At 43.8% G+C, this 16,890-nt stretch overlaps 1 protein-coding gene across 5 annotated transcripts in view; it reads right to left on the bottom strand.

The window, feature by feature from the left end:
- Nucleotides 1-16,890, bottom strand: part of PHYHIPL (phytanoyl-CoA 2-hydroxylase interacting protein like) — a 128,726-nt gene that overhangs the window by 26,664 nt on the left and 85,172 nt on the right. The window contains exon 1 of one of the 5 annotated variants that reach the window (XM_069019110.1): nucleotides 5,925-6,138. The exons of the other annotated variants lie outside the window; for them this stretch is intronic. Coding sequence (XP_068875211.1) covers nucleotides 5,925-6,030 — 106 coding nt within the window. The 5' untranslated portion in view covers nucleotides 6,031-6,138. Of the gene's footprint in view, nucleotides 1-5,924; nucleotides 6,139-16,890 lie in introns of those variants that run through there. 5 annotated transcript variants of the gene reach the window in all.

Consider the following 16,890-nt stretch of genomic DNA (forward strand, 5'->3'; position numbering starts at 1 on the left):
AGGAAGGAAAATAACCCTAAAAATTCATGAATATAAAGGAAGAATTTGGATGAATACATTTCTTGACACCAGGATGTTGAATAGCCAGTTTCCAGCAAAGGCTCACTAACTGGAGACATCATTACTTATGACATAAACCAAGACAGGATGAAATACTTGCTGAAGTGGAAGACATAGGCAAATAATTTGTCTTCTTCTCTTCCACATCTCTAAAGATCATTCATGAAGACTTGTTGCTTGGCTCCATTTAGTATTTTTCTGTTCTACCAGTGAGGAATATTACATGTGAAATCTTAGTCTCTGCCAAGCATGTAAAGCTAAAACAGTAATAAGTATTTTTCTTTGCAGCAAGAGAGCTTTTGAAGTGATGCACTAGATTTTAACTCTTACCTGAAGCAGCATTATTGTTTGTCAGAAAAAAACCCCATCATCACAATGTTCAAGTTCAGCCAGGTTAGATGTAATTTTTTGGAAGAAATACATTTCTTAGTACAGTTTGCATTTTGAAGAGAGTGAATTTAAATCTCTAAATTTGCAGCCGGGGAGAGGAAAAAAACAACAATAAACATAACTCTGAATTTAGTGTCCTATCAAAGTATCACAAATACAAGCACTTCTCTATTTTGCTGGGTACAGAAAACATGAACTGTGCTCAGAAGCGTCATAGTTTTTCTAAAAGCCAAACAACTAATCAGCAACAAAGATTCAGGACACTAAGAATTACTGTGAAATTTGGATCTCTCAATTGTCCTTCATGTGGGAGTCTACCTAGACATTCAATTTTTTCCCATCTCTTAGACGTACATGATGACATTTCAGAAATAGCAGTGATACTGGTCCATAATGCCAAAAAGGGGATTTGAAGATCACATCCAGAGACTGGATGATGCCACTTTATCCCTTCTATCTGAAAGGTGAATGTGTACACAATATGGCAATGAAAACCCCAATTAATGAACTACAGAAAAATCTTTCAGAATCCTCCAATAAGTCCAGCATGATAATAAACTCCTGAAATAAATTAGAAAACATGAGACATGCTCAAATAACATGGAAAGCCAAAGATGCAAGCTGTTTACATAAACCAGAAATGACATCTTAGCTTATATGATGTAATGTTTTTATACAAGCCTTTTAGACTAAACAGTTGTGGTGGTGCCAAGTGTTTGGAAGGTGATGAAATTGATTGAAACTGGCCAAGCCACCAGTTCCAACCCTGATCCTGCTGCCTAAATACTATTTTCAAATATATGAAGACAGAAAACAAGCTTTAAAAACACTTTAGTGAGATTATATAGTTCAAGCCATCAATGGTTAGAAAATACCAGAATGAAGCATAATTTAATAACCTGAAATTGGACACTTTGTTTAGATTATGATATAGCCTTTAACTGCATGGTTACATACTAATTTTTCCACATAAATTCTGACTCATTCAGCATACATAATGAATAGTGCATACATAATGAACTATTTTTCTTGTAACAGTTATTTGCTGTTGTTCAGTGTGTAGTCCCAGGACTTATTTGCTACACATTATTCATATTCTTCTCTGAAGATAAAATTATGAATTTCATCATGGGTTTTTCCATGCACCTCATGTGTTTTCCAGGCTACTACAGTGTCTGTCTGATTGACATTTATTCGTTTATTTTGAAAACATTGCTGTGGGGGAGGCAGCAATATGCTTCCATTTTACACATGGAAAACTGAGGCACAGGAAAGTTACTTAAGGTGGTTAATGTTCTCTCTCAAAGCATTTTTTTTAAAGTCCTACTCTCACTGAAGTCAGCAGCAGCCATTGACTCTGAGTACTCCATGGTACACCTCTCTGCTGGCAAATGAACAAGGAGAATTTGGCATCCTGGGGTTGTGTGTGGCTCTGGAAGATGTCATGCACCGATACACACCGACCCTTCTCTGGTGGTCACACCAAAGCACAGCCTCTTCTGCCCTGGTCCTCGAACTTGTTCCTGTCTCACTTCCTTCTTCCCCAGTCACACTTCAGAAGTCCTGTTCTTCGTTCCTAAGGCTGTCCTTTCAGTCCCAGTCTCTCTGCTCAGCAAGTCCTAGTTCCATTCCTTTACTCCTGAGCTCTATAGTCCAAACTGCCCAGCAGCCCCTTGTCTCTTCTTTTCACGCAGGTCACCAGGTTTACTCCTCACAGGTTCCCAATCCTCATTCTTCAAACTAATCTAATCTGGGTGAACATCCCCTCACCTTTTCCCCCCCAGTTTTACTTCCCTGGGCATGCTGCCTGAACTTAGATTGCCTTCCTTGCTCCTTTATCTTCTTTTCCTATTCTCATTCAAGGGTTATTTTGTCCACTTCTGCCCTCCCATTTAACCTAATCCCCAGCTTGCAAGTCTTTTCTGTTCTTCTGCCCTTGACCAGCCACTGCCTCCAGTCTGTTAGTGCCTCCAGATCCAGTTTTCTTGCCTGACTCCCTTGTCTGTGCGTCCCAAGTTCCAGCATCCTCTTTGAAGGTTTGTTTCTCTGCTCTTCCTCTTTCTGCATTTTGACAGGTGTTGTTTTGATAGGTGTCTTCTGCTTTCCCTCTGTTTATGCCAACATGAGAGCAGGGGGAGTGGATGACGGCGTCACGGCTCTCAGCCGGGCAGGACCCAGCAGCCAAAGTGCATCATCTGTAGCAGGAGCACGGCACAGCCACAGTGCAGCTTCGGGGAATTCAGCTGCTGGCATCCAAGACTGTTCTACCAAGCCTGTGAAAAGCTTGGTTTCTTCCAAGACTTATGGTTTCCTGGCATCAGCTATATTTCCATAGCATTGGTGTGCTCATGACACAAAAGACATCCATCCATCTACTAAAGGTTTAATCCCCAGGTGAGGCTAATACAAATTTTATAAAAAGGTCACCAGAATGTTCAGCACTGATTAAACATTCATTCCTGGCCCAAGTTTATAGAAGTACAGCTACAATGTTCAAATGTGGCAAAGGAAAATAACAAATGCTACACGTTTTCCTACACACAGTGTGAGTCCAGGAGAGTTCTAAGGAACTACACATTAGACTGAGCGTCAGACTAACACTGAGCTGTGCTATTAGACCCCTGTAAGAGAATAAGAGCAAATAATGCAAGATGTCTTAGTAAATAACAGCTCATAACTGCCTTTAGAATGTTGCATTCGCTTAGAACCAAACCTTATCAGGAGATTTTATCTAAAAAGAAATTTCCAAAATGCATACATTTATTATCTCTTATTTAACATTTGTAAGTTTTTAAATTGCTTTGATTCATTAAGAGAGATGACAATGCCTGCAAAAACAATGCTGAAAAAACCCCAGAAAAAATCCAAAAAGAGTTGAACTCTCATGATATTATTAATTGCTTACTCCAGTTTCTAGATTTGTGGCTCCTGTATATATCTCCACAGAAGGTATAATGCACTTTGCTGAATACAAAACATCTCAATATTAATCCTCTCATCTTAGAAAACAAGAGAAATATTTTGCTACATAAATTTTCCATTACTACTTATGTTTTTACTGCAGCATTGCTTGCAATTCCAACTGTGTTGCAAAATTTGTCATAGTTGGATGTATAAAGTTATGATTTCACTGTACAGTTACTACAGCTTAAAGACCAAGGATATTTTCAGAATACAAATCTATCATATTTATAATTTACTATGTGTAATACATTGCTATTTATTGCAAGACTTTGTTTTACCTCAGTGATGCTAATCACCTTAAGAACTTCACTTTTTTCAACAAAGATACCCTAAAATAAATGCAAGTATTTATGATACAAATACACCCATGTAGACACTCGGGGATCTAAATGAATTGCATGTACATTTGTACACTTATCTCAAAGATGAATGCCTTCACCTTTGCTTCCTTGTTTTGTGTTCCCACTAAAACAAGCTTTTTGATGCATAAGTGCCACCTGTAGGAAATACCAGAGTGTGCTCAAGAACAGCCCTGTGCCAACTGAGGCACTGAGATGTCTCTCTCCCATTCCCAACATAGGCACCTCCTTTGGAAATTCAACCACGTATTGAGAAAGCAACAGCCCTGGATGATGGCAGCTGGCTTGATGAATTTAGTTTGTAAAGCCACATCTACAGGAAAGTTGTTGTTTTCCAGTGAAGTCTAATCAAAAAGGAACTGAAATGAAAAATACATTTTTCCATTTGCTTGTCTCTATGGCATTATTCCATAGGAATTGAGAAGTCCTTCACTATTGTATGTTAAACCAAACAGAGTTTGTCATGATAAACATGGACTACTTCACTACCATTACTTAGGGTACACAAATACGAAAGACTGCATAACTTATCTATTTTTATTTGTATCTACTATTAATTAAAAGGAATATATGTGAAAAAGTGTTTTAACCAGTCTAACCTCCACTACTATAAACACAGCTCAGTTTCTTGTGTCCTGTGGCAGTGAGTAAGGCATGAACGGATGGAAGTGCACACATCTAAATTAAAACATTAAAAGAAAAAATCAAATAATTTCTAATGTAGCTAGAAAAAGAATAACTGAGACTTTTCAATACCTTATACTTTTTTTTTCTATTACAAGAAAAATAAAGAGCTTACCAAAATTCAGCTTTTTAAATGTTAGAGTCTGCCTAGGTCAAAAAAAGTGAAATATTTAATCACAATTTGTAAAAAATAACGGAGAAAACTGGCCTGACTCCCTCTATCAGCTTTAACAGTTATGCTCCAAAAATAGACTCACGACAAGGAAATAGTTTCATTAATTCAACTGTACCAATCACTGATACAGTACCTCCGTTCCTTGGTACGTTTACTAGGTAACATAAATTCCACACCCAAAGCACATTTTACATCCAAAAATGAGAAGTTATTTTCAGTAGTTCGATGTGAAATGACAAGAGAGGAGTCATCTGGTATATGAGCACAAATTATATGCCACAAATTATTTCTCTACGAGAAAATATTAGTTCATTGTTTGACAGTCAGTGCGCCTGTTTAGTTTTATCAATCACAGTTGTGTACAAACGACACGTCTCTCTTCTCCCCTAGTCAGCCTTCAGTGTCGCTTCGAGCACGTACACTTGTTTTGGCTGTCCCTCGTCACCACCTGACATTTATCTGCTTGCTTCAACACAGACAACCTTTCACACCCGCACCCGCAGCTCTGAAACCAAACTTCACCTGCCTGCCGGGTGACGGACGGGCTGACAGCCGCTGTCCCCAGGGCACTGCGGTCTCCCGCGGCGGTGCGGGCGCCAGGCGCGGCGCGGTGGGGAGCGGGCGGGAAGCGCGGCTCGGCGCAGGGCACGGCGCACCGGGCCCGCCGGCGCGGTGCTGTCCGCGGTGCTGAACCGCCTCCCTCTCGGCTTCCCCCCGCGCCCCATCTTGCCAGCCCCAAGCTCGGTCCGCTCGCCGCCTCATGGCTCTCACGAGCGACTGGCAACAAGTCTGGCCCCTTGCCCACGTCAGCCGGCACATCCGCCCATGTATTTGAAGCACGGGAATTGCCCTATAATACAAAGGACTTTGGAGACCGCGGGCAACAAAACCCCACCAGGGCCACTACCCCATCCCTAGCTCCGGACTCTCCGCAGCGCGGGCTCTGGCTCTCGTTGCTGCCTCTCCCAGAACAAGCCCCAGCGTCCATTCCTGGCAGGGGCAGGGTTGTGCATCAGGCTTGCCCGGGGTAATCGCACTGCAACGCCAGGCACGGCTTAGGGAGCGGCGGTTTTCCCTCCCTTCCCTCCAGCAAGGTGCAACCTTCTCTTCTTCTTTTGTTCTCAATGGCAGGAGGGTGGCGGCGGTGGAGGGAGGGGTGGGGAACACTTGCACCTACAAATTCTTGGGGGATAACAAAGGACCATACGACGCGGGATTAATTTGCATTAGCATCCATGAGGGCAGGAGCATCTTACGTCTGCAGGGATTAGCCGCGCCGAGCCTGGGCTTACCGTCCCTATCGCAGAGCTGAATCGCCTCCAGGCTGAGGTTCTTGATCACCTCCTCGCAGGGGCTCGTGGGGCTGCTCATGGTGTGCGCCAGGCGCGGAGCCTCCATCGCGCCCCTCGCCGCTCCTGCTGTGGCTTGGCCGGGGGCTGGGGCTGGCCGGCTGCGGTGCAGAGCCGCGCGGCAGCGCTTCCCGGCGCCGCCCGGCTCGGCTGCGAGCGCTCGGCGGAGGAGGCGGGCGAGGAGCGGATTTGTCACCGCAGCGAGCCGGGGAGGGGGCAGCAGCGAGGCGGGCGCCCGGCGCGCCCCGGGATCCGCGTTTAAAGGGGCCGCGGCCGCCGCCGCCGCGGAACCGTCCCTTCCCCCTCCGCTCCTTATGTAACGGAGGCCGCGCCTCCACGGGAAGCCGCCGGGGAGTCCAAGCCCTCCGGGTCAGGCCCTGCGAACGGCCGGTCGGGGTTCCAGCCGGCCGGCCTCGAGCACAGCTGCCCACCGGCGCGGCGTGGTTTGTTTCGAGGTTACTCCGTAACCCGAGAGAGTCGCCCAAGGCAAAACCACCCCCAAGCCACTGTTAGCGACTTCCCCTTCTCCAAGCGCGCAGCCCACCATGACTGCTGCGTGCAATCCCACCCAACTGCAAGGGCTCTGCCGTCCACTCTGATCCTTCGATTATGCAAGTATTTGCAGAAAGAAATATTAGCCGGATTTAGATTGATAAACATAGAAAAGATGGCAGGTTATTGATTGCAAAAGAGGGTATGGGAATGAGCCGTTTCTGGCTATCTGCTATGCACACTTCCCACCCGCCCTTTTTGTGGGAAGGAGAAATAATCCACGTGGTAGCAGTGCCATTCCTATCAAGCTTTTTTGAAAAACACTTATTTATCAGTTCCCAGCTTCAGGAACAAGAACAGGGCCAGAAAAGAAGAAAATTTAAAGAGTAATAGGCTAATAGATTAAACTGGTGTGTACCACTGCAGCATCATCAGGTGTGACAGCTCAGCTCCTTCCTCAGCACAGGCCCGCAGGCTGGACAAAGGAGCAGCCTCTGGGCCTCAGGAGATGCAGGAGTGCACTGCTTTCTCCAGGTCACAGACTGACTCTGGGATCAAGTTCACCGTGGTGGGATGGGATCACCAATTTCCAGACTGGAAAGTGGTTTGAGCCCATTTCCTACCACACATTACAACAAGCATTCCTGGCACCAGTTTGTTGTTTCACCAAACCAAAATTCACACCATTTAGCCATTGATCTTGAGACACCAGCACTGGCTGCTTTGAGAAACAGCAGTTCATTGCACACAGGCTCCCATCAAGACTAAGGCTGTGATGTTTCTTGGTCAGCATTGCCTGACAGTAAATCCAGAGTCCCTATAACTCCCATTTCTCTTTCTGCAGTCCCAAGACCACCCAGTGCCCTCTCAGTCCTCTGATCTGGCACAGTAGCAAGCCCTATTGCACAGCTAGATGTCTGTCATTCCACTACCACTGGACTTTGGGATCCTTCCATTTGTTATGATGGTTTCTGGGGACACTAATCTCAGAAAATGAACTCTGGTGTTGCCTCTCACAAAGCCACTGCCAAGTGCTGCAGCCTAGAAGCAAGGAATAGGTTTTAGGAGCTTGGATTCCTCTGACACCTTCAAAAATCTGTAGTACATCCTGGGGAGAGAGTACAATACTGAGCACCCTTCTGGGGCTGTGTACTCATTACACACACTTACACACACTTTCTCGTTCATCTTTTTTTCCCTGCCCTTTATTTCTCTGATGTTTTTCATCAGGATGGAAAATGTGTGCAGAGGGGTCAGGCAGGGGAGAAATGGAATGAGTGGGAAGGGAACCTAAAGGAAGAGAAAATGAAAAGGAAGTAATAACAGGAAGGGAGAGTGTGAGTCAATGGGGAGGTGGGAAGGGAGAGGAATATATGAATGAATGCGCAGACAGAATGAGGACAAATATAGAATCAGAGAGGGAAGAAATGAAAGTGGGTGAGACTGCATTCATCAGCTTTTAATTTTGTCTCTGACAAGCATTAATTCCCTGCACTGAAGCAAAACCTTTCTCCTTGATATTGCAACTGTTCTTAGCACACAGTCATCTCCTACGTAAGGCTGGAAAATGTCTTTCTCTGAAGATGGTGTATTTAGTCTCTCAGCCTATGTTCCACATTCATTCCTTTCCACAATGTGGCAGACGCTTCAGCAGCTCACACAATCTTGTTACTTCTTTGCTGTAACATTATATAAAGTCCATTTGAAACAGACACTGTTCTTGAATACTGAGAGAATTCCCATTTTATTCTCTCTGCCTCTATTTTATAGACCTTTCTTTCCTCTACTTCTTATTCTATGCAACTGAAATCAGGTTTTTAAGAACAGATGGATTTTGCATAGCTCTTTGAAAGCGGACAGCTTTGGGGGTGTTCCCATTCCTCAAAGGCCTCTCATTTCTCAGCTACCTTGTAGCAATAACCCCTGGCTGAGCTATATCTGTTTCTTTCCCCACACCATTACAGTTTTTTTTTAAAGAAAAGACTGATTAATTCTCCAAATACTGGCACAGACTCCAGTGTAAGTGTAGAGCAGAAAAATCTTTTCCATAGCTCCGCTTTTCTAAATCTGGACCTGCCTGAGACAGTATTTTGCAGAGTCACACTTCAGGCTTCCTTCAGCCTATCACTCCTGCCATCACCTGGGCTAGGGATTAACATCTTTTAAAGCTCAAATTACTCCCAGATGTGATTCCATGCAATCACTTGGCAATGAATTTAGTCCTAGGTATTTCAGTCTCAGAGCACACAATGCTCTCAGGGTGTTTTTCTTACCTGAGAGAACTATACTCTGCTTGTCTTAACAAGGAATAGCATTGTCTGAGGCACAAGTTATGTTTGTGCCAAAGGATGACAGAGTCTCAGCACATAATCAGAAAATTTATTCTGTGACAGATTATCCCTGACAGTGTTTAGCAAAAAATGTCACATACCACAAATATGGGTCAACATTATGTAATGGAAAGCCTGCCAATGGCAGCACATCGTTAGAGACAGCAGAGGGTCATGTGTTTAGAACTGCAAAAGCTTGCAAAGAATTTGCCACAACAGCAACCTCTCAGACTTTCAACATTTAGATAAACAGAATCTTACCAACTTCTGTAGTTCAACAATGTGTCTGTTATTACAGTAACCTCACACAAGGAGAGAGAAGCAGCATTTCCTAGCATTATGCACGTACCAGGAAATGTGAGCTGTGACACACAGCTCTTGCCTGGCAAGGTTCAACAATCTCAGCTCTCCTGCCTCAGCCTGGCACTCACAGTACCCCAGGTAGGTCAGCAAGATCTTGCTGCAGGGCTATGACTCTACAGCAGAAAGGCAGAGAGGCTGCCAGCCAGCTGGAGAGGTGTGTGGCTTCTTTCCTAAAAGGCACAAGCTCATTCATGCCCTAAAGCAAGGGGGAAAGGGGCTGTGTATTCCTTTCCTCCCCGCAAACACCCCCCCCCCCCCCCCCACGATTACAAAGTCCAGCCCCACCTGTGTTGCGCTCTGTTTTGGGAAAACTGCTGTGCATTAGCAGCAGAGCATAGCACAGAGCTGGGCAACCCCATCCTCACTATTTGAAAACTCTTTTGTATTTCATTGTAGCAGGTTTTTATCTTCAAGTTATAAAAGAAACCCCTTTTCTCAGACCTCAGCAAGACTCAGAGTTCCAGCTCTGCCTTCCCACTTGGGAATAAAAAACGACTTGTGTTATTGCTCAGTGGACTGTGCAAGCATAGGGCAAAAAGGCTACAGACATGGTTTTCAGGAAAGAAAAACCAGAGAGGAATTAAAGACAGCATTTTGGGTTTTTTTTTCCTGCTGTTAATATGTCACTTCTGAGGAGAAAAGCAAAATATTAAAGGACAGATAAAAGGAAGGATCAAAATCAGTATGGAGGGACAGTTGTAAAAGGTGCACTGACTAAACTTAGCATCTAATCCCTGAAGTTTCACGGAAATAAATTCTTTGCAATTTTTCAGTCATTCTCTGTCTTTAATGGACATGTCAAGTGTTTCAAGCATGCAAAGGCACATATTTGAGAATGATTGTGTGCAAAATATTCTTGAAATACCACAGAACTGAAGTAAAACCCACAGACTGGTGACAGAAAGACAAAAAACCACCCCAAAACTTCAGACCCTAAGTGAAAACCATGACTCTGTAGAGTTAATGTGCAGTGTGACACAGTATCCTTTGCTAACTGAGACAGACATTGATGTATGACAATTTAGAGCACTAGGCACAGTATCTAACCAGGAACCTCTTTGTTTGTTCTCAGATAGAAAAGCAAGAGCCTCCTCAAATGCTCAGACAATAAGGATGATGGCAGAAGTCCCCCTTTTATACTCTAGGAAAATCCAAGGCAGAGCATCAGTGTTTATTCTTAGCTCTAGAGTGAGTCTCCCTCCCTCTTTCTGCCAGGCACCCTGACACCAAGTTCAGCAGTGAGGCTACAGCTCTCCTGGAAATGTCTCTGCCTGCTGTTTTCTGCTTTGGTGTTGTTTGAGATGCTGGGAAGCCCCACAATTTCTGGGAACTCTCCAGTGAGGTGCATGCAGTAGCTCATACATCTCAAAATGTCTCTCCTTCCCTGTTCAGGGGACTTCATTTCAGCAATTGCATTCAGTTCACGCATTCAGGCTTCTCTGGCAAGACCATAAAGCATACTTTAAAACATCAAAGATACAATTCTGAGGCAATCTTGTGACTTCTGGGGCCAGGGAACCTACTCATGAATCTGGAAAAATGGCTTCATTGTAGGCAAAAGCTAGTCTACTACTTGGATTAAAGGACAATCTGTCTGTGAAAAAGGCAACCAAGGGCATATGAGGTAGGGATTCACTGCAGCACAAGTGGCACAAACGGGGTAACCAGAGTCTGACTCTGCCCAGTCCCCCAATACAGGAATTAGAGGGTGTCAGTTGCAGTTAATAGCAACAGCTTCAGAGCAAACAAAAGGAGGTGGTACCTTCTGCAGTGGATGTAAGAGTTGTAAGACTAAAGGACAGTGCCAGTGCTAGAAATTTTTGTTCATTCAAGGGAAGGCTGGAAAAATTAATGCAAAGGGAATCCTTTAGAGTTACTAAAACCACAAGTGACTCAGAGTCCCTAAGCTGAAAACTAATGAAGTCCAGGAAGGAGTTACTGAAGACTGTTATATGTGCTTGTCATGCCCTTCATCTTCTGTAAACACCCATTTTCAGCCACTGTTAAAGGGACTGTACTGTCCTGGGTAAGTTCTTGGTCTGACCCAGGACAATCACAGAAATGCCCAATATCCAAACCTTCATTCCTTACCACCCACCACTGCCACACCATCCTCATTCACAAGGAAAACTTCAGAGTATGGAGCCCTCTGATGGTACCGGTTGGGTGTGCAAATCTCAACCTAATCTAAGCAACATAAACAATTAAAAGGGAATATTTCTCTCCCATAAGGAAAGATATAAAGGAAATTATAATTTCATTAATGCTATTGATGGTGCTGCTTTCTGATTTTCAGTTTTCTGATTAGCTTTATAAAGTCTGAATAAGCATCTAAAAAAGACAAATTCTTTCATACACAAAAAAATGTAATTGTAGTTCATAAAATTTATTTGTTCCCTAATGGGCACAAAGTACTGTTAATGCTTAGTGTTATCACTTACTAATTTCATTTTATGTTTAGCCTCCCTTTATGAGATCCAGAGTAACCTTAAAGAACAATCTGAACCTCTCTCCTCTGTGCTGTTGTTAATCAGTCTTCCTACTTTTGTAACCACTTTCACATTTAACTAGTGCCTTATCCTCCAGATATTGGACCATATCTTGACCTTTAAAGGATACTACTGTCTGCTTATCCTTGACAATGCTGACTGCTATTCAGATTTACTTTCTGTCTACAGTTCAGTGGCCAGCCTTTGATACCTTTAGATGAATTTTAGCCCCAGCTGACTTGTTTCAGTAATTTCCTTAAGATACTGTGTGGCACAGCATCAAATGCCTTCGTAAAGTCCTGATGCTGTTCTGTCCTCTGCTAATCTTCTGGCTTCATCATAAAAGATGTGGAGGGATAAACATTCTAATTGGCCTGGCTTGGTTTACTGCAGTACACCTGTGCCATATCAGGGTCTTGTTACACTATTCATCTCCATACAAATACATTTCCCCCTTCAGCTGCACTGTTTATAGTATTTGTTTCAATCTGGAGCCATGCCCATAAGACAATAGTTTCCATAGTTACTCTTTTTTCAGTTTTTAAAGACTTCTGGCATGCTGACACTTTATTGGTCTCCTGATACTTCCTCAATTCTCTCTGGGGTTTTTTAGAAACTAGCTGTTCCATCAGTTCTTTAAATACCTGAAGGGACACATCAGATGCATTTGTTCAAGTGATGATATTTCATTATGTATTTCTTAGTTACTTTTTCCCAGCAGTTCATAATTACATCAATGATTTCTTAAGCAAGCCATTATTTAAAGTTTAATCTCCTTCCCAATAAACTTCATGGCAAAAGTCCAATTAGTTTTAGGGAGAATAAGAACTGGTCTCAAAATTTATCTCCTTATTACAAATTAATTACAATTAATATTTTCTTGGTCAAGTAATTTTGTGTTATCATGCCTTCAGGACTTAAAACACAGTATTTTCATGTTATTTTTGACCTCTTGGCAGCTGTTTCAGTGTATCCTCATGCTGTCCCTGTTTCTCTCCTGTGTACTAAACTTGGAATATAAAATCCTGTTTTGGTGACCTTCCAGTTTTCTGTTTCTAGCACAGTTCATATTTTAGTTTTACTTGTTTAAGTAGCCCGCAGTGACCCATTCTCTCTTCAGTGTTTCCCATTTTCATTGGAAAAAGACACATTTCTGCTGGCTTTTCATTACAGTATCTTCTAATGTTCTCCCTACCGCCCTTCCCCTTTCCACAAAGCCTTTTCTGAAACTCTCTCAGATGTGAATGAGATTTTCCTCATATTATTCCTCATATATTTCCTCATTCCCTTTCACTGGATAACCAAAACTCTTCAGATAGCCAAGAAGAAGGTACAGTTCATTGATAAAGTTAATGAAGAAAATCTAAGTGGTTAATTCCTCAATGTCATCTACTGATCTTATTTTCTTACAACTATAGAGCTATAAGCATTTTGCATAAGCACAGAAGATGGGATCTAGGTTGATGTCACTGCTTTTGTACCATCACAATCTGCTACGACTAAGGTGATGTGGCAACACAGGAAAGACACCATTGTCTCATCCCCTGCTGCTGCCACGAACAGTCAACTAACTGCTAAGGAAACACCAGGAAGATTGTGTTAAATCAGTGACAGTAGGAACACCAAGACTTTCCCTCTCCTTAGCTCAGAGACTGCACGAGTAGTGAGACTGATCTTAAATTTCTCTCATTTGACTCAGTCACTTACTACAAGCTCTTATACTGTTTTTCAGATCTATGATGATTTATACATACGTTTTGCATTGACCCAGGCTGAATGCCACGTGCCCACCAAAGCTGCTCTCACTTTCCCCTCCTCAGCTGGGCAGGGGAGAGAAAATATACCAAAAAGCTTATGGGTCGATATAAGGGCAGGGAAAGATCACTCAGCAGTGACTGTCATGGACAAAATGGAATTGCCTTAGAGAAATTAATTAAATTTACTACCAACCAAAATCAGAGTATGACAATGAGAAGTAAAAAAAAAAAATCTTAAAAACACCTTCCCCCACCCCACCCTCCTTTTTGGGTTCTACCTCCTCCCCAACCAGTGGTGCAGGGAGATGGGGAATGGGGGTTATGGGAAGTTCATCACAAATTGTTTCTGCTGCTGCTCAGGGAGCAGAGCCCTTCCCCTGCTCCAGCATGGGGTCCCTCTCACAGGAGACTGTCCTCCCAGCTTCCAGAGTCCTTCCCATGGGCTACAGTTCTCCATGAACTGCTCCAGCGTGGGTCCCTTCCCATGGGCTGCAGTCCCTCAGGAACAGCCTGCTCCAGTGTGGGTCCCCCATGGGGTCGCAAGCGCTGCCAACAAACCTGCTCCAGCGTGGGCTCCCCTCTCCACAGGTCTGCAAGTCCCTCCCAGGAACCTGCTCCAGTGTGGGCTTGCCACAGATTCACAGCATTCTTTAGGGCATCCCACTGCTCTGGCATGGGTCTCCTTCGTGGGCTGCAGGCGGGTCTCTGTTCCCCTGTGGATCTTCACGGGCTGCCAGGGGACAACCTGCCTTGCCCTGGTGTGCACCACGGGCTGCAGGGGAATCTGCTCTGGCACCTGGACCACCTCCTGCCCCTCCTCCTGCCCTGACCTTGGTGTGTGCAGAGTGTTTCTCTCACATATTCTCAGTCCTCCCTTCCCTGGTTGCAATTACTTCTGCACAATAACTTTTTTTTTTGCCTTCTTAAATATGCTATCACAGAGGCTTTACTGCAATTTCTGATTGGCTTGGCCTTGGCCAGTGTCTGTCTTGGAGTCGGATGATTTGGGCTCTGTTGGACATGGGGGAAGCTTTCAGCCACTGCTCCCTTTAGCCATGCCTGTTCCCTCCCTGCTACCAGAACCTTGCCACACAGACCCAATGCAATATGTGATCCACAACTGAAATGTCACAAAATTTCACCAGAAACAATTTCACATTAGAAACAACCATGAGCAGTGTTTTCCATGGGTTTGCTCTGGTAGGAATGCATGTCCACTTGGCACCCATATACGGGCAGATTAGATAACGAGAGTAGAGTATACAAATAGACGGTGAAATGAGCATTCATCTATAGCACTGTTTCTATAACAACATCCACAAGCATTTTAATTAAACCATGTTCTGCTCTGAATTATGTCCTACCACTGTTACTTGTGTTCTGAATAGATGTCAGCCCTACAGTATGATGTTTATTGATAGTGTAGCAATCCTCACAGATTTCCAGTTGCTGTACATACGCAGTGCCCTGGAGTGTTTAAAGTTAGTGGAGGAGTTGTAGCATTCTGTGAGACTTAAAAATCCTAGAACTGACTCAAAATCTGTTAGTGACTGATTCACTGCTCCTGCTTCTTAAACCAGGCTGCACAGGAGGATAATTGCAAAGGCCATCTTTAGCCTAAGGAGTTTATTTGCCTTAGGATCTTTCCACAGTCAGTGGAGAGTGGAAAAATCTTCATCTGTGTCTCAAAGGGAGTTCATTGTAGGTGCTCGGAGTTGCCCCAGAGGAAATGCTTCCTCTTGATTCTACAAGAAGCAGGGGAAGAAAAAGCTTCTGAGGCTAAATTTAGTCTTTGTGAATGCCCCCTAAATTGTTCCTATGTGTGTTTGCAAGAGCCATCTTTGATAACCTGCAATATATTCTGGAGTGAGAAATGAGAACAGCAAAGAAGAATGGCAAAACTCTCTCTCCTGGGCTAACACAAGCTCCTCAGCTCCTTGTCCAAAGTTCAGGGGGCTTTTTCTGCACATGCTGATAGGAACAAGGCTGCCTGCAAAGCAGAACAAGTGTCCATTCATGCAGGCACAGGTGTTGCCTAATGACAGAGGTGTGACAGTGACAGCTCCTGTGTGATGGAATGTGGGTCTGTGTTCAGACTTGTCCAATCACTGCTTATCTGGCACCTGCTGAATTCACATCAAATGCTCATCATTTGTAAATTCTTTTTTTCTCTAATTTCCTCTCCTTCTTCCATGTTAACTGCCAACCCAATATCTTACATTAGTTTTTTTAACCAAATTTACTAGGGTTATTTATGTAATTTTTCTTTTTAATACCAGTATTTTTCTTCTTCTTGATTCTCTCTGTTCTTGCTTTTATTCATTTTCAGTCTAACGTCACCTACTCCCATCTGTCTGAGAGCCAGCTTCTGATTAATGTATCTCCACATAAATTCAATTTAGCTATCGACAGTATATTTTTGGGGTTGATCATGTGACATCCACCTGGTTATTTCTGGGATGAGGAGGGAAAATGAAGTAGAAAGTAACAAAAAATTGTTTTTTGTGTTGAAGCAGTTGATTTTAATTAGTGAAATTAAATTTCATTTGGTTTGTGTGGCAAATTTTTGGTTGCTACAGGGGTGACTCTGTGAGAAGCTGCTGGAAGTTTCCCCCAGGTGTGATGGAGCCAAGGCCAGCCAGCTCCAATGCAGACCCACCCCTGGCAAAGGCTGAGCCCATCCACAGTGGTGGTAGCACCACTGAATAACAGATGTAAGAAGGAAAAAATCCTGTGCAAGAGCAATCAGAAGAGAAGAATGTGAATATGCGAAAGAAACAATCCAGCAGACACCAAGGTCAGTGGAAAAGGAGGGGGAGGAGGTGGTCCAAGCACTGGAGCTGAGATTCCCCTGCAGCCTGTGGGAAGGACTCACTTTGGATAAGTTCAAGGGGGACTGTCTTCTGTGGGAGGGACCCCATGCTGAAGCAGGGGAAGAGTGTGAGCAGTCCTCCCCTGAGAAGGAAGGAGCAGCAGAGAAAATGTGTGATGAACTGACCAAACCCCACATTCCCCATCTCCCTGTGCCACTGGTTGGGGAGGAGATAGAGCAAATCAGGAGTGAAACCAGGGAAGAAGGGAGAAGTGGGGGGAAAGTGTTTTTAGATTTAGTTTTTATTTCCCATTATCCTACTCTGATTTGATTGGTAATATATTAAGCTAATTTCCCCAAGCTGAGTGCATTTTGCCCATGACAGTAATTGCTGAGTGATCTCTCCCTGCCCTGATTTTGACCCACAAGCCTTTCATCACATTTTCTCTCCCCTGCCCTGCTGAGAAGGGCAGTGACAGAGCAGCTTTGGTGGGGACCTGGTACCCAGCCTGTGTCAACCCACCACATAAATGTTCTGGTCTCTTGTCCTTAGCAGGCTACTTATAGTAGCTGCCAGTTGACAAGAAAGTCGTCTGTGTGGATTTTATCAATCTAGAACGTATTGCCTGTCATGCTGTGGAAGTACTAATTTGTACACATAAGTGA

Source organism: Aphelocoma coerulescens, chromosome 6 (assembly GCF_041296385.1).
Source record: "Aphelocoma coerulescens isolate FSJ_1873_10779 chromosome 6, UR_Acoe_1.0, whole genome shotgun sequence".
Taxonomy (NCBI): domain Eukaryota; kingdom Metazoa; phylum Chordata; class Aves; order Passeriformes; family Corvidae; genus Aphelocoma; species Aphelocoma coerulescens.